This window comes from Centropristis striata, chromosome 22 (assembly GCF_030273125.1).
Source record: "Centropristis striata isolate RG_2023a ecotype Rhode Island chromosome 22, C.striata_1.0, whole genome shotgun sequence".
NCBI classification, from domain to species: domain Eukaryota; kingdom Metazoa; phylum Chordata; class Actinopteri; order Perciformes; family Serranidae; genus Centropristis; species Centropristis striata.
In genome coordinates this window covers 18,822,139-18,840,547 of record NC_081538.1, presented here as the reverse complement: position 1 = coordinate 18,840,547, position 18,409 = coordinate 18,822,139, and the positions used below count along the sequence as shown (strand labels likewise).

The following is an 18,409-nucleotide window of genomic DNA, read 5'->3' as shown; positions in this document are numbered from 1 at the left end:
TAAGATATGTGCACAGATAAGCAATGTTCACATGGTTGAATAAGGCAAAACAATTGCTAGTGAGAAGAGTTTAGTTTGACAAATGGCCACTGTGCATGCAGGACAACACAAACCAAGTACAGCCTTTACTGACTTTCCCTCCGAGGTGGCTCCTTTTTCTCTCCTTTTTCAGTGTCAGTATCCAGTTAAAACTGGAGTTGTAGCTCCCGCAAACAATAGGATCTGTGTTTCAGGAGTGTGTAAACTCTGCTGTATGTTGGTGAAAATGCTGGACTTCTATACAAGGTAAGGGATGGACGACAGGCTCCACATATGTAGGCCTACAAGTCTTTCCTCAACCCATTGACGCCGGGAAAGCATTACCGCATTTCTACCATTAAAGCCGGGAGCGCTGTTGCGTCACTCTACCATTAAGGCCAGGACAGCGGATATGTCATTTTGTAGTATTTGTATTTTTTTCCACCTATTTTTGGTCCCCTGGCCAATGAAATGCATCAGAACATGATCAGAATACATGCGGGAGTGTCCCAATGCAACATCGGACTTTTCCAGAACTTATAAATCATGGAGGAAGACGACTATAGCGGAGGAGCTCAGCAGTAAGTGACGGAAGAGATCTGATGAAAACAGCGCCGATCATTGTGTGTTTTTTATCTTTATTTTTGCACTGTCCTGCGCATCTCCGCAACGCACAACAGCGGGGTGCTTTTTTTTTTTTTTTTTTTTTTTAAAGATTATTTTTTTGGCATTTTGTTGCTTTATTGATAGTGAGAGATAGAAAGGGGGTGATAGAGGGGAAGACATGCGGCAAAGGGAGCTCAGGCCGGATTCGAACCCGGCTCCGCCGCAGCACACGGCATACATGGTTAGCACTCTACCGGTGTGAGCCACCGGGACACCCCGCGGGGTGCTTTTTTGAATTTTTGGACACTTCATACAACTTTAAATCGCACTTGAGTCTCTCCGGATCACTGGAAGCCATGCCGACACCACTCGTCAGCGTTGTTTACACCCGCGACCATGTGGGCCCTGAGGCACAACACGGCCGGAGAGACGTACAGACACACCATACCGGAGGAGCTTAAGAGGATATGGCGAGGCTGCAGAGCGGGGGTTAAACTTAGGATGGGGAAGAGGAAGTTTAAGCCCTATATCCCTGCAGTCATCACTGGAAACGTGAGAAGTTTGGCAAATAAAGTGGACGAACTGGAAGCACTCGCCAGGACACAGAGGGAGTACAGGGAGTCCAGTATCATGTGTTTCACGGAAACGTGGCTGCACAACCTGATACCGGACTCAAACGCCACCATTCCCAGCTTCCAGACGGTGCGAGCCGACAGAGACACCGCCGCGACCGGTAAGAAGAAAGGAGGGGGGCTTGCCGTGCTCGTAAAAACAACAGGTGGTGTCACCCCGGGCTCTTCACGGTTAAAGAGCGGGTCTGCAGCCCGGACATCGAGCTCGTCGCCGTCGGACTTCGTCCATATTATTTGCCGAGGGAGTTTTCCAGTGTCATCGCCAACACTGTTTACATTCCTCCGTCTGGAAACGCAGAAGCAGCTTGTGACATCATCCACACTGTGACTGCAGCACTACAGACACAACAACCTGGAGCCTTCATGTTCATTACAGGTGACTTTAACCATGTGTCTCTCTCATCCACTCTCCCAACCTTCTTCCAGTTTGTTAAATGTGCCACTCGGGAAAATAAGACTTTGGACCTGCTGTACGCAAATGTTAAGGATGCGTACAGCTCCACCGCCCTGCCACCGCTGGGCAGGTCGGATCACAACCTTGTCCTGCTCTCACCATCATACAAGCCTGTGGTTCAGCAGCACCCAGTCACAGTGAGGACAGTGAAGAAATGGTCTCCTGAGGCCATGGAAACACTGCGTGGAGCGCTGGAGGCCACTGACTGGGATGCTCTGTATGAGCTGTTAGAATAATTTGAATATTATACTTGTTGAAAATGAAATGTTACTGTCTTCCTCTCTTTTTCCTCTTTGTGATTTTTCTCCCAACAGCCATCACAGGTCACTATGCATGCGTAATTCACTAAACCTTGATAATGTCTATCTCTATGCATTTATATTAATCAGGTAATATGATTTTGATACATTGATTGTGTTTGTGTGTTAATATTGATGTAGAAAACTATGATTACTTTAATTACATATATTCCATTTGCTTAAACTAATTAAGATTCTATAATCACAAAAAATAGTATTGTCTGTCTTATATTTTTTAACCTTTAAAAGAACATGTAGATATTGAAGAATAGTTGGGCTCTTGTTATATTTCTGTAGGTCATAACAAGGCAGTATGTTCGTCATAACAAGTTTGTTAGCAGGTCACAAGGCCTTGTCCTGGGCAGCAGTGATTGAGTTGCCCAGGTGGCCTGACGTGTGATGGTATGAAAGAAGACTGGTGAATCAGCTGAGGGGGAAGGCTGGACTTCCTGGAAGAAATCTACCTTCATTGATATAATTAAACTATGTTAGTGTAAAACTGGGTTTTTTTGCAGGAGTAGAGACGAGGTTTTCAGACTTCATGACCTGAAACCTGTCTGTGTGTATCAGGGACAGTTAAACTGATTCCTAAAGTGAATCCCAGAGCTCTGTAATTCACATTTCTTGATGTATTGTAATAAAACTATGTTAAACTGAGAACTCGGACGTCTCCAGCTCATCCTTTCCCCATCAAAGACTGCGCAGAAATAATTGGTGAGGTATTTTCCTGTTGGTGTCAGATAATTCAATTTTCAAGGTTTACTCATGCAATTTTTCTAACAGAGCCACATGGTGAGGACATTGATGGCCTGACTGACTGTGTCTCTGAGTACATTGGGTTCTGCATTGAAAACTCCATCCCCACTAAACAGGTCCGCTGTTACCCAAACAACAAACCGTGGGTAACCAGCGACCTGAAGGCTCTTCTAAACAAGAAGAAAAGGGCTTTTAGATCACGGGACAGTGCAGAACTCAAACGTGTACAAAGGGAGCTCAAACGCATGCATCAGGGAGAGTAAGGACAAATACAGAAGGAAACTGGAGCACAAACTGGAAGACAACAACACCAGGGATGTCTGGAGTGGGATGAGAGAGATCACTGGCTTCCAGAGGAGAGGTGGGGGAGCAGCAGTGGAGGGGAATGTGGAACGTGCAAACGAGCTGAACCTATTCTTCAACAGGTTCAACTCCAACCACACCACCCCCGTCACCTCCGCCCACCCCCCCACTGACTTTGACCACAGACCCTTTCACACCTCCAGTCCCCAGGACATCCACACATCCCCCACAGCCCCACACCACCTCCAGCAGCAGACACCTCTCTGCACCATCACCGTCGACACCCCCCCAGTCTGGACTACACATCACATCCAGCCAGGTGAGGAGAGAGCTGGAGAGGCTCAAGCTGAGGAAAGCTGCTGGACCGGACCGCATCAGCCCTCATGTGTTGAAGGCGTGTTCCAGCCAGCTCTGTGGAGTTCTCCAGTACCTCTTCAACCTGAGCCTTCACCATCAGAGAGTGCCAGTGCTCTGGAAAACATCCTGCCTGGTCCCAGTGCCCAAAAAAGGACGTCCTGCTGCACTGGAGGACTACAGGCCAGTAGGACTGACCTCCCACATCATGAAGGTCATGGAGAGACTGGTCCTGGCACACCTCAGACAGCTGGTGTGCCCACTACAAGACCCCCTGCAGTTTGCATATCAGCCCCGCGTTGGGGTTGCTGATGCAATCATCTACCTGCTGCAGAGGGCTCACTCCTCCCTGGACAGACCCAACACCTCAGTCCGAATCATGTTCTTCGACTTCTCCAGTGCCTTCAACACCATCCAGCCCAGACTGCTGAAGGCCAAACTGGAGAATACACAGGTGGGTGCTCCCCTCATCACTTGGGTCGATGACTATCTGACGAGCAGGCCGCAGTTTGTGAGATTACAGAACTGTGTGTCTGATCGTCTGATTAGTAACATCGGCGCCCCCCAGCGGACTGTGCTGTCCCCCTTCCTCTTCACCACATACACTGCTGACTTTCAGTACTGCACTGAGTCGTGTCATCTGCAGAAGTTCTCTGATGACACGGCCATTGTGGGGTGTGTTGAGGGTGGAGGGGAGGCCGAGTACAGGGACCTGGTGGACCGCTTTGTGAAGTGGTGTGGGGAGAACCACCTGCAGCTGAACGTGAGGAAGACGAAGGAGATGGTCTTGGACTTCAGGAGGAATAAGCCCCTGCCCTCTCCTGTCAGCATCGGTGGGACAGATGTGGAGATGGTACCCTCATACAAGTACCTGGGGGTCACTCTGGACAACAAACTGGACTGGTCCACCAACACAGAGGCCGTCTACAAGAAGGGGCCTGAGCCGGCTTTACTTCCTGAGGAGGCTCAGGTCCTTTAATGTCTGCAACAAAATGCTGCAGATGTTCTACCAGTCTGTTGTGGCGAGCACCAGCTTCTTTGCTGTGGTGTCCGGGGGGGGGGGGGGGGGGGGGCATCAAAGCAAAGGACGCCAACAGACTGAACAAACTGATCAGGAAGGCAGAGTCTGTTGTTGGCTCCAAGCTTGTCACCCTGGAGGACGTGGTGGAGGACAGGATGCTGGCAAAACTGCTGGCAGTCATAGACAATCCCTCTCACCCCCTCCACAAAACACTGGACAAGCTAAAGAGCAGCTTCAGCCACAGACTCATTCAACCCCGCTGCTCCAAGGAACGATACAGAAAGTCGTTCCTTCCTTCTGCAATAAGACTATACAACTCATCTACCTCTGCCAGAACCAACATTACTGAGATGCACTAAACCTTTGCACTACATCTATGCACGACACTTTGCTATGTTATTAATATTATTACTATTATTATTATATATACTGTTGCTGCCATTATTACTATTATTACTATATACTGTAATATACTACTATTATGATTATACCGGCCTTACCGGCCTTATTTATTATTATTATTACTATTATTATTATTATATATTATATTATTTTACTTGTAATTACTTTATATTTTTTCTTTTTACTTTTATATTGTTTATTATCTATTATTACATATATTATATTATATATATATATTATATACTGTACTATTATTATTATTATATACCGTCTAGTCACTATAGCATTGTTGCCATCATATCACCAGTTTAATTATTGCCATCATCTTGCCAACCATCCTACCAACTGATGTTCTTTTCTTAACTTCTTAAGTGTCCTTGTTCTTGTTCTATTCTGTGTTTTTTTCTATTGTTGTTTTTATTTATGCTACCTCAGTATTTTATTCTATTGTATTTTATTGTACTTGAATACCGGACTGCTGTGACAACAGAATTTCCCTTCGGGGATGAATAAAGTAATCTATCTATCTATTTAATTGCTGATCCGGACTTCTGAACCCTCGAAACCAATCGACCGGCATTTATGGATGAGGAATATGTTTTTAGACGACATATTTTCACCAAAGAACAGACAGATTCGTGGCCATCTGGAGATAATAATATTATTAATAATATATTAATATTAATAATAATAATAGGCTAATTGATTGTGATGATATAAGAAATCATGACTGTTTATGTCTTATATTACTTTATGCGTCGTTGAGTACCCTGAAAAGTGCAATATATAAAATGTATTATTATTATTTATTATTATTATTATGATATTTTTTTATTTATTAGAGTAGGCTAATGAGAACTATATCTTGTTCTTCCAGTGGTCATATCATGTTTGCATCTTGCTAATGAGCATGTATTAGTATTATGCATAGGATTTTTTATTCAGGCAAATGTAACATTTGCTGAGTTTGCTGATTTTAAAAAAAAATGTTTTGAAGGTTTGGACAAATAAACTCAACTTCGTATGAAAGCCACGGGTATAAGCTCTCAAATACTTTTTGAATTTCATTTGTATCTGCTACAGAGGCTGAAAAATCTATTATTTAGTAGGTGTTGAATTTCCAGAAAAACTTCAGGTTTTAGGGGGTCATTTGAAAATCGCCCATAGGTTTTCCAGGCATTTTTTTCCAGGCGCTTTAGGCCTTAATGGGTTAAAAGCCTTGATCTAAAGAAAATGTGCCTTATTTTAAAGTAATTCATCGAAGCAGTAAAAGAGAAAGAAAGAGCCGAAGCTGGAGAGTTAAAAGCTGGAGAAAGAGAGAACAGAAGACAACTGAGTTGATGCAAGTGTGTTATGGTGTTCACTTTTCAATTTGTGAGCATAAGCAAAACCTGGAGACAAAGCTCTTAACATGCATGTTACACTGTAAAAGCTGCTCATTTTCCCATTTGCCTTTTTCACACAACCTTCAATGATTGTGAGCTTGCGGCTCTCCTGTGTGGAGTTTGCATGTTCTCTCGTCATTGTGGGTTCTGTCCGGGTCTTCCGGCTTCCTCCCACATTCCAAAGGCATGCAGCTAAGGTTTAATTGGTGACTCTAACACCTCTTGTAGGAGTGAATGAGAGTATGAATGATTGTCTGTCTCCATTTGTCAGCCCTGTGGTAGTCTGGAGACCTGTCCAGGGTGTACATCGCCCATGGGTAGACGGTTAAGGACAATGGATGGGTGGATGATAATTTGCTAATCCTTGAAATAGTTTGAAAAACATTTGTTTGCAGGGAAGCTTGGGGTTTTGTTTTTATTGTATAAGACCTACACCTCAGCTCCACAGCTAAGCTAAGTCAAAGATTTTAGTAGCAACAGTAGCATGTGTGGACCCAGTCAGTGTTGTGTTTTCATCCGTTTCTACAGTACCTGTGTGTGCTGCGACTGTCTTGACACTCATGAGCACACTGTCTCCACACAGCGCCTGCACCTTGGCCTGGTACCCTTGGCATGGCAGCAGCCCCTTCACAGTGAAGTTGGTGGTGAGTGTAGTGCCCTGTAGTGCCCCCTCGTGGTAGACTCTAAACATGGAGATGGATGAAGAGTTCTGCACCTCCCAGCTCAGGGTGTAGTTGTCGTGGCCAAACGATGACTGACGCAAGGCCTCGATTTTGGAGTGAGCTGAGGAGCAGAGAGGGGATTAGATTCAACACTACAGTCTTTTCATCAGGACGCCATCAGCAGGATTTAGACAAAATCATCTTTTGGGGTTTTACAGAAGCTGCTCGTTATATTCTCTCAAATATACACTCAGATCAAAATCACGTGATCTAACAATATTTAAAATGCATCATTCTGTTCATAGAACGCTCTGTATCAAAGCTTTTTTTTAAACTGTTGTTTGATGAGGCGCCTTCATGAGCCAATCAGAGCCATTCCTCGGACAGCGCACCTTAGTTTCTTGGATGCAGACAGTCACAGATGACAGTAGTTTAAATACGTTTTTTTTAAATGTACTTAAGCACTATGTATGTATCATGGATATGTCCAAAAAGACATGAACTATTACAATTGTTTGTGTGGTATCAGGTTAAGCACTTTTTTTTTTTCAAATTTATGCAGAAAACAAGGACATTTCAAAGGGTTCACATACTTTTTCTTGCCATTAATAAATAAAAAAAATTAAATATATATATATATATGATTCTGCTAAAATAAATGTCAGAAACACTGACAGGTGAAGTGCATTGTTTTTGAAAATATGCCTCAATCTCTCATATGATAAAACATTTGCCCCTGGTCTAGTGTTGAAAAACGAAACAAAAATAAGTTGTAATATTCAACCAAAATACTTAGAATCACAAAAAATAAATAAATACATAAAAATACATTACATATTGAATGGTCACCCAAGTATCATGAAAGTATTGAATTAGGAGAAAAGTATATGGTCCCTGCCCAAGGAAGGATCCACAACTTTCATTAAGAAATGGGTACTGTAACTCAACTTTGAACTATGTTTAAGGTCAGTATCAACACAATATAGCTATATAAATGGACTGCTAAGTGAGTTAATCAACCCACGCAGAACATACCGGAGTTTCCATCATTCAGTACCATCTTGCTGTACCGGGTCTCTTTCCCAGCCTGGCAAACCGTCTGCAGGCCAAACTTCACTCTGCTGCAGGGTTCCAGGTCAGACAAGGTGAATACAAAGTTGTCCTCCTTGTGCCACATCAGCACCTCCTCTGTGATGTGGTCAGCACCATTGAGGTAGAAGGCGGTAAGGAGGAAGAAGGAGAACTTGCGGTTCTCGGGGCAGTCCCAGGCCAGCGATATGCTGCTGCTGTTCCATGACGTCACCTCAAAGTCCTTGGGAATGTCTGGGTCTAGTTAAAAAAGGATTAAGAATTGTCAAAGTTTTTTAAACCTGCTTTAATACACCACTTGGGGGCAGTGGAAACGAGCTGTACATAACATCGCCTTTACGTATTCTTAAACGAAGAGATGATTATTTACACTTTTTGAAAATACATTAACATCATTTGGAGTCGTGTCGGTGGCCACTTAATGCCTGCAAGTCTAATATTCACTCTCCTTTAAGCTTATAGACAAACATATCTGGCTCTTCAGAGGCAAATGCTCCACTACGTTCATGTTGTATGGAAAATGCCAGAAATCTGCTGGCTCCAGCCTCTAAAATAGTAAGATTTCCTGTTTCTTTGTTTACTATGATAAACTACATATATTCAACAAACAGACATATCGGTATCCATTGTTGTCAATTGGTATTGGAAAATGTATCAATACCAAAGCTTATTTTAAAGAGAACAGAACTGCAGAAAGCGTTGCTTGTGGTCATTTGGAAGTGGTGTCATCATCATGTTTGTCCAGGAGAGCACTGGTAAAAAAAAGTTTAAAAAAGTGTGTTTTTCATCGCTCATCTATAAGTCTATTACTTCTCCAAGTATATGAATGTAGTAGAGAATTTTATTAACTGTATGTACAATGTATAATAATGTTGAGTCATTTGTTTAAGAAAGCAGCCCTGTGAGTACCCAAGTATTTTAAAATTAGTGCAAACTCCAAATAATAGTGATTTTCATTCCAACTCTGGAATCTGGCATCAATGTCAAAAATCCCACAACTTCAAACTTACAATTGTTATTTGCACCAACATGTATTATAAAGAATTAATTATATCGGGCTAGTAAAGGAAGAGTTTGATAGATGTCTGAAATATCTGATAAAATTTTAAGTATCTGATACTATAATAGTGGACCAAGTGAGAAATGTGTGTTTTACGACCCATCCTGTTAATGCATCCCACCACCACTCCATACCGGTGATAGTAGAAAGGCAGGTGAAGGAGTGAGCGCCTGCAGTCTCCACACAGGCCACATAAGAGCTGCAGGAGTCCAAAGCTGTGAAGTGGTAGAGGGTGTTGGTGGTAGTGTCCATGCTGAGCATGTTATAGGAGCCCAGTGTATTGGAGTAAAGGGTCACAGTGTGGCTGCTGCTGACTGCTGGGACCCAGGAGACTAGCAACATGGAAGAAGTCCTGGACTCGAGCTTGACAGGGAGACGCATAGTGTGGCCTAGGATAAGACAAATGAGGGTTTCATTCAGACAAAGTAATAACGATTTAAAGCACTATCAAAGCACAGATTTACTTGCACAAATGTGATCAGCAAAGTTCATTGCAGTATAGACTGGTACATCTTGATATTTTTTTTATTGAACTCTCAACGATAATAAAAAGTAGTAATAATACAAATTAAAATTGTGTACTATACAAGTGCAAAAAAAAGGGATTAGGGGATTAAAAAAAACAAAAAGACACATATTATCAGAATGAGGATAGAATTTCTCCACTTTGCACAATGAATATGATATTTAGCCTGACTGGTACATCTTGATGTTTTGGTCAGAGGGCAGTGATCAGTTTGCCATAAAGTAGGCCAAAAATGTTTTCATCATGATAAAGTTTTTCAAGATAAATAATTACTATAATAAATGTCAATTCATGTCTTTCAGGCTTAAGTGTGGAGTTTTGCTCCTGAGTAAAAATAGGACAGTTTACTCCTCTTTTAATGCAATGTCCAAACCCTAACCAAATTATTCACTTAAAAACATTCAAGGTCCCCAGTTCTTGAGATGTTTAGGGTTTGTGAAACTGTTAGCGAGAAGAATAATTCTGCTGAACTGGAAACAAAAAAATCCTCCAGTCTATCAAGCTTTAATGAATGATATAATGAAACATTTGCAATTAGAAAAAAGCCATTTATGGACTATTATACCAAATGTAATCCCATGAAAAATTAACAACTGTAAATTTTAGAACACTTGACATCCTCCAGGTTGTATTATTACTATTTAAATCGCTTACTTTTATTTGTAAACCTTATTATTGTTTTGGTATTTGATTTGACTCAACCTAGGTTTTGTTTGTTTGTTGTTGTTTTTTTTATTGCTTTTAATTTTCTACTATCATTCTGTTCTTTCGTGTTAATTTGAAGCATAAATTAAGATGTATATAAAGATGTAAAGAAAAAAAACAAGAGAAGTTGGGGGGAAAAAAACATTCAAGGTCAAGAATTAACTAAGTACACACAAACAGATAATCTCACCAATTGCAAGGAAGAAGTTGTCATCCTGGTGGAAGTATATTGTGCTATTCTCACATGCAAAAATCTCAGTGGGACTCATCATATCAAGGAAGCTCTGAAGAGAAAGGATCATGAAAGGAAACAATATTGAGATGTACCGAGTCCACTCATGTGTCCATCTAATTGTAGTTTGAAGCATGTTATATCAGAAATACCTTAGTGGCACTTGTTTGTTGTTCTCTGGGTTTCTGCAGGCCTCTGATTTTAGTGAACCTTGTACCTTAGATACACATTTCAAGCACTTTGAGTTGCATTTATATGTATGAAAAGCCCTATATAAATAAAGTTTGATTGATTGATTGATTGATTGATTGATTGATTGATTGATTGATTGATTGAACAACCTGTTTGTTCTTACTAGGTAAGAAAAAGTTGCAAAAAAGTGAAAAGACGCTTACGTGGGGTGATTCTGAAAGACCACGCCTGAACAGAGCCTCCATGCTGAAGTGTTAGCTTGTTTTCTACAGCTGGGGACACCGTCAGGGAGGTGACCTTACCCACCTTTCTTATGGATTTTAGTGCCGTATCATTGAGCCATAGGTTTCCATTATGCCTAAAAGAATGGGAAATAATGAAAGCGTTGGTACACTTAACTCTGTCCCTTAAAGAGAAGGTAATTCCAAATTGCATCTAAAATTCTGTCTGTTTATTTCTACTAATCACCACATGCACACACCTAGTAAAATTTCACGTAAATAATGTTTTATTTAATTTCTCTCCAATTAAGGGAACTCTAAATGAAATAGCACTGAGAAATGCTGTTGGTAGGGAAAAACAGGATGATCAACCAAGGTTATTATACAGGGTTTTCCCTGCCATTATACGGCTTAGGCGCGGCGCCCAAGCATTTTTGCCTCCCGCCTAAGAGAAAAAATAGTATGGACATTTCACCTTCTGTTTAAAAAAAAACCAGTGCGCCGCTGCTGAATGAATGAATTACGTGAGCCGCTGTGAAATTTCACATGATCATTAATATCAATGCACCACTAATGATACTCGCACTGTGTGAGCACAACAACACACAAAGTTATTTTCGACTTGTTTTGAGTCATCAACGAGCGCATCAAATCCTGTCTGACCCTCTTAGGACATCAACGTAAAAGGGAGCGTTCAAGCTTGTTCACGGTCTATATAGCGAGTAATAGGGCCACGGCCTTGCTCCGTGTCTCACTGTCTGCGTGTGTACGCGCGCTGAACTAAATCCAATCAACCTGTCTGGGCGGTAGGGTCATAGATATATATATATATAAACACCTTTCTTGTATATATCTACGGGTAGGGGGGCCATCCGTCCGGCTTTTAAATGCCCTGTTCGGCTGCAGGCGCAGCCAACCATTTTCGTAGTGAACTATCAACACATGGCTCATTAGAATATTCAAATGAGCCATGTGTTGATTCGCCACAAGGCCCTCACGCAAAGTTGCTACCAAAGCAGCAAAGGCAAAGCAGCTATCGAGAGACATGCTAGCACTGACAAGCATCGAGCTAATCGGAGTACAACTCTGCTTAAAACCGGATCATACCAAACAAATATCTGCTTGCTTGTCCGCAAAGTGTCCTCCTTTTTGATGTGAAGGAAATGGCCACCCTACCGGGCGGTCAGAGGTCAAAATACACTGTTGCATATGCCGTTCGTTAGCCGCGAGCTAACATTAGCTAACAGTTAAAGTTGTTTTAATCACACTAAATTGTAACCTAGTGTTTTGAATAACTTCCTGTCGCTAAACACATGCCGCTTTCAAAAGAAGAGTGCAGTGTGTTAACAGAACTGACCACAGAATTTACAAAAAGACTGTCAAAATAAGATGCCTTAAATAAAATATACAAGAACCCTGATTCTCCTTTAAAATAAATCTTAAAATAGGCATTGATTAAGCTCAGTGTATATGATGGAATAGTGAAATTAGATCTGTGGGAGGCCACCAAATTTGGGCTTTTATGGAAAAAAACACTGGCTGGCTGCTCCATGTCCTAGTGGAAAGCATGTTGACAGCAATTAAAAATGACACAGTATTGGATAACAAAGATTTTATAATACGGTATCTCCCGACTGTGAAAAATGTTATGTGAGGTGTTTGCTCTCATTTAGCCCCCCGAAATTGCACAGTTTTTGGTAAAAAAAGCTTTTTAAAAAAATGTAAGGCCGAGGAACGCTAACCCCGCTGCTTCAGCTGCCCACCCCCCTAAGACCTCTAAAAACCTCTGAAAACCCTGTTATAGTTAAGTTAGTTACAAAATAACAAAAACGAGAATTGAGAAAACATTTTCGTTAACTGAAATAAAATAAAAAATAGTTTTTAAAAAAACAATAACTAACTGAAACTGTATTTTGTGGTTATACAAACTAAAATTATAGTGAAACGTCTTTCGTTTTCGTCTTTGTCAACTTTTTTCATACGTAAACCTTTTTGGTTGATATGAAATCTATTTCATCTATCTGGTTTTATGACTTAATAAACTTATTGGGGCTGAGATGGATCAGACAAAGGAAATAAAGGCAACGATTACTTTGACTTTTTTTTAATCTGGCACCCAACAAATGGGTGGTTGACGTGACGCTCAATTTTTGTGTTCCCAGTGACAAATATTACAAAATTTGATAATATTTCATTAAAATTAATGTTTTAATATGCAGTTCATTCTTCTACATCTTATCCATCTGCAAACAATGAGTATCGTTCTTCAACTATGCAAATATTCTGTTTTGAACATGACATTTGTCCACCGGTGCAACTGTACTAGGTAGCATTACTTATCTTAAAACAACTGTAATTTAATGAAAAATTAATCTAAATACATTAAAATACTTGAATGCATGTCATACGAGTGTTTACTTAATGAATCTAGAGGATATAAGTGTTAAGGTCCCTATGTAGAGTTATTATGACACATTACATTTTGTCCGCAAAACTGGTGTCCTACTGGAGCAACGCCGTTATGTAGATATAAAACAGGCATTAATGTGACCACCCCATTACTGAGAGGGGTCCTTCCAGAATCAGGAAGGACAGAAGACATCTCTGGAGCAGGTGGACTGCACACAAGATCACTTCTGTCTCAAATATTTTCATAATATTACTATTTCCGTGCAGTGTTGGAACTGGTCGTCTTAAGGTAGTCCTTTGGTACAACGCAGTTTAAGTATTGATCTGAATATTTATCAATTTACATTGATTGATTATTAATAATAATATAAATTGATAAAAAATATTCATAACTAATATGCCTTGGGCTTATCTATCTTATCTGTCCAACATTCTCTGAAATAATATGACATTCTTTATTTTGTTGCACCGGTGGACACATTTTAGGACTACCACTCCAAAAAGTTAATAATATGCTAAATATATGAAGAATTAGAAATGGACATATTCAGTTTTGAATTATTCACATATAAGGGACTATAATTGTATGTCATTTGACATATATTTTTTGAATTATTCTGTTTTTCACTTTTCACGTCAACCACCCAAATACCCCATTACAACAAATACTACTACTAAAAACTAAACTAAAACTAAGCATTTCCCCCCCAAAAAATACTTAATTAAAACTAGCAAACTCACAACGAAATAAAACTAAAACTAATGACAAATCCAAAACTATTATAACCTTGTGATCAACTCATCCAAAACTTTTGGGATTAAGTGTAACTGTAACTTATCCATCATCAGTGTTGGACCTGTGGATTTAAAAAAAAAAAAAAAAAAAAGCTTTCTGCCAGGCACCAAAATCTAGTAGTATGCATTAAGTAAAAGAGGCTGTTGCAGCTGTAGATTAGTATCTATGAGATGTTCAATGCATGTCTACAGTCATTGTTTTCTTCAATTTCTTGTTCATTTAATGCCTGGTACAACTAAAGATACATTTGTTTGAACAAATATCATGATAACAACAAAAATAGCTGATAGGAGTTTAATTTAAGAGCTGATATCTAGTCATTTTCCATGGTTTTCTTGATAGTGATTTTGGTTATTAACAAGAAAAACATGGAAAATGTCTAGATATCAGCTCTTAAATTAAACTCTTATCAGCTATTATGTTGTTATCGTTATATTTGTTCAAACAAATGTATCTTTAGTTGTACCAGGCATTAAAATTAAGACGAAAGCAAGGAGAAAACTTGGGCGGTCTAATATTTTTTCCATGACTGTATGTTCAGGTATCTACATACTTTTGTCCGCAACAGAACTACAAACAACTTACAAATTGATCATTTCATAGAGGCTGAGTCTGCTTTGAGCTAAAAAAAAAAAAAAAAAAAGTGAATACAAGAGTGAAGAATTTGTTTTAGTTTGAAATAACATTAAACCAATGAAGGCCAAATTTAGCAGAATTATAGAATAGCTGATAAAATCTCTTAAAAACGTTTCTACCATATGTCAAGAGTTGCTGACTAGCAGAGAAACACAAAAATTGAGTTTTCTAAACGTAGTCTGGCGCGACGTTCTCTTCAAACATCAGTGAACGCACTTCATTGTGCAAAATTAAACATTGAGGGTGAACTACTGCATACTTGCGTGCAAAAAAATATACATTTCATGCATTTACCTTTCCAGGGCATTGTCCTTGCTCATCCAGCATATTGAGAAAGTAATATCGTCGCAACGTCCTGCGGGGAATTCAAGTTAATATCTCAAAATGTAACGAAGTCTGACTTTCCTTGACTCAGTTAAATGTCGGATGCAGTGTGTAGCTACTCACCAAACGATATAGAATGAGGCACCAGTATGAAAAAGATGAACGAAAACTGTAGGGAGTTCCTGGAAATATAAAAACGGATTAATCCGTTGAACTACGTCTCATGAGTGATATCAAAGAGGCGGTGGATAATTACTTATCTTACATTTTTTTTGTAACTCCAGAAAAGGAAAGCATGTCGTGTTTATCAAAGTCAGGCTTGGTTGGAAATGTCAGAGTCCTAATGAGTCTCAGGTGTGTGCTGCCTTCACGCACCTGCTCAGATTCACGACTTTCCGAGTATTAAAATGGATTCTAGAGAGCATACCAACATTAAGTAGAGACTACTGGAATTTAAAGATTTGATTACGTTTTGGTTATGCCCGGGACAAGTAAAGCATTTACAGAACATTTACAAAACGTGTTTTAGAAGAGGAACGACCTTGGAAGGAAATTTCATTTTCAGCATCAGTATGGTATGAATGATATAAAAGGTTGTGTGTGTATATACATATGTGTGTGTGTGTGTGTGTGTGTGTGTGTGTGTGTGTGTATATATATATATATATATATATATATATATGGATTCAAGACCTGATATATATATTGAAACCGGGGAATACATATTAAAAGTCTGAGAATAAATATTAAATATGTGAATATATATTAAAACCTTTGGTTGAAACCTTCAATGTATAATTTCAGGTTTCAATATATATTCTCAGGTTTCAATATATATATATATATATATATGTGTGTGTGTGTGTATGTGTGTGTGTGTGTGTGTGTGTGTGTGTGTGTATATATATTTATATTGTCAAGTGAGTTGAGATCTCTGCTTGCCTAAATACCAACAAAAGATGGTATGACACTGTGAAAACACGAGGCTTTCCAGCATAATAGCAGCTGAATGGTTTGGCACTTTCCTAACATGATGTAGTACACAAAGGCACTATGAAACTTGTTGATTCTGAGATATTATGTGATGATTAAAATACATAAATGACTGCAATGACCAAAGTAAGTAATGATTTTTATTATTTGTAATGATATATTACCAAGTTTATGTGATTGAGTGATTTAACTGTTGAGTTAAACTATATAATGATCAGTAGAAGAGTACGTGTGGTACGTGTGGTAACTGAAGTGATCATTTTCATTAAATGTGATGACTATGATATTAATTCTGATGACTGTGTTGAACAGAAGGGACAGTAGGGCAAAGTCAGTTAGAAAAAAGGGGAATTGAAAGGAGAGGGGAGTTGATCCGAGACATGTTGTAACTTGGTGTACGTGCAAAACTGAACGAAGTCGTGAAGTTGGGAGGAACGGACTGAGGTAATCTGGCCAGCAACAGAAGAATCAGAGTTAGAAAGAGAATTAAACCAATGAGATGACTAGTGAGGAGTGGCAGTAAGAAAGTTTGAGAACTGAGTGGCAAGAGTATAAAAGTTGCAGCGCAAGGAAAGATCGATGTTATCCTTCGCGAGGAGCTGCAAGACTCTTCGACTCTCTCTGGATCTAAGGACTACTCCTGATCGACCACATTGGTGGTAGGACTTGGATTTTTACAACTAAAGAAGAAGACGGTTTTAAGGACGCTTACATCAAGAAAGAAGATTTCCAATTTTGACAAGTAAGGACGAGAGATGAGTTTTGGAGGATAACCATTCCCAACACTTGTCGAAATGGATTAATGGATTTTTCTTTCTGAGTTCTTACTGTTTTTGGATTGCGGTTTCGGTCAAGGATTTTTCCGACTTTGGACAAAGTGGAGAGCCTCGGCTGAAGACTGAAGTTCGGACAGTGCGTTTCAAGTTGCTTGGCCAGGCAACTTTCCCGTTTTCCTTTCCAAATTTGATGGATTACAAATCTCAGCTACAGCTTCATTTAACATAGGAAGGTTGGAGGTAGGGTAAGACAAATCAAACAATAATCATTTTGTTATTTTAGACTTTTGAATACTTGATCTGTAATCAACTTTTGAAATATTATATGCTGTAAGCTTGCACCTTGCTATATTATCAATAAATTCTCAATTGCATTTAAAGTGAAGTAGTGGACATTAGATTTTTAAATCTTTTGATATTAAAAGGTTGTGTGTTTAACAAGATTCTAATTGGTTACTCTAGCCAAAGAAATTATACTTATCCTTGAGGCCTTTATTCTCAGCCACTAAAACCAACCTAGCAATTCACCAAGTGCACAGATCGTTTAGAGGAGAGCTACCATTAAACGGGCGCGGCCAGTGTGGTATCTGTGATTTTGGGTTATATAACAGGTGCCATTCTGGATTAAGCAGGATAGGTGTCCGAAATTAGGCAGTTAGAGCTAGGCGAATCTCCTCGCCACCAGTTTATAAAGTTCCTGAAACACTTATTGTGATAATATCCATAGTGTAGGGAACGTAACCCCTTAGTGGAGAGCTGGTCCAGAAGACCCTATTTTCAGGGCATTCTCGGGGATCAAACAATATATATTTTGTATATATATACACACATATATATATATATATATATACACACACACACATATATATATATATATATATATATATACACACACACACACACATATATATATATATGTCTCCATATCTGATGTTTTTGAATGGCTCTGATTTTTTTTTTTTGTGAGGAGACTTGTTACAATGGTCTGAACCTTTACAGCTTATGATCCCTCAAAACATGGTTTGAGTGTGCAGTTTTCCCCTCTCAGACTACTAAATATTTGCAGAAGCCCTGTAGGGGGCACTGTGTACCATAAAGAAACCTGAAATCCTCCATTTGTTTTGAAGGACCCAAATAAAAATAACTACATGATAAACCTGATATAAGAAACTGATTTTAAAAGTTGTAGCAGGCTTATTCCTGCATGAAGCCTTCTGTGTTACCCCCCATTAACTTTCTGTGTGTGACTTTGTGATTACATTAAGCAAAGGAAAGACGACTTGTCCTCTATTAGTGGTGCTGCATCACAGTGTGCTTGACTAAATTTTTTCAGGGTCTATTGGATGCCACTCTGCATCAGACAGAGGGGCTTTTGTCCGATAAATCTCAACAAGCAACTAGCAAAATTGGAGTCACAAGAATGCTCAGTCTGTGGAGAGTTTCAGGCTGTGGGCTTGTGGGGGCTGCAAACTTTTCCATCTTGGCTGGACCATAATTCAAGTCAAATCATGATCTGAGCAGCAGGGTCCGGGGAAGTATAAGAGTATTCCAACGCAAT

At 39.6% G+C, this 18,409-nt stretch overlaps 1 protein-coding gene across 3 annotated transcripts in view; it reads right to left on the bottom strand.

The window, feature by feature from the left end:
• LOC131960859 (uncharacterized) overlaps positions 1–15,560 on the bottom strand; it is a 31,615-nt gene extending 16,055 nt beyond the window's left edge. Inside the window, exons 1-9 of one of the 3 annotated variants that reach the window (XM_059326130.1) lie at positions 15,348–15,557; positions 15,206–15,264; positions 15,053–15,113; positions 10,900–11,054; positions 10,657–10,721; positions 10,463–10,556; positions 9,176–9,430; positions 7,928–8,221; positions 6,762–7,013 (exon numbers count right to left, since the gene is read on the bottom strand). In XM_059326130.1, the coding sequence (XP_059182113.1) occupies positions 6,762–7,013; positions 7,928–8,221; positions 9,176–9,430; positions 10,463–10,556; positions 10,657–10,721; positions 10,900–11,054; positions 15,053–15,113; positions 15,206–15,264; positions 15,348–15,379 (1,267 nt within the window). In that variant the 5' untranslated portion in view covers positions 15,380–15,557. Of the gene's footprint in view, positions 1–6,761; positions 7,014–7,927; positions 8,222–9,175; positions 9,431–10,462; positions 10,557–10,656; positions 10,722–10,899; positions 11,055–15,052; positions 15,114–15,205; positions 15,265–15,347 lie in introns of all 3 variants that reach the window. The other 2 variants (XM_059326132.1, XM_059326131.1) reach the window with 2 other exon arrangements.
• Between the last annotated feature and the right edge of the window lie 2,849 nt (positions 15,561–18,409).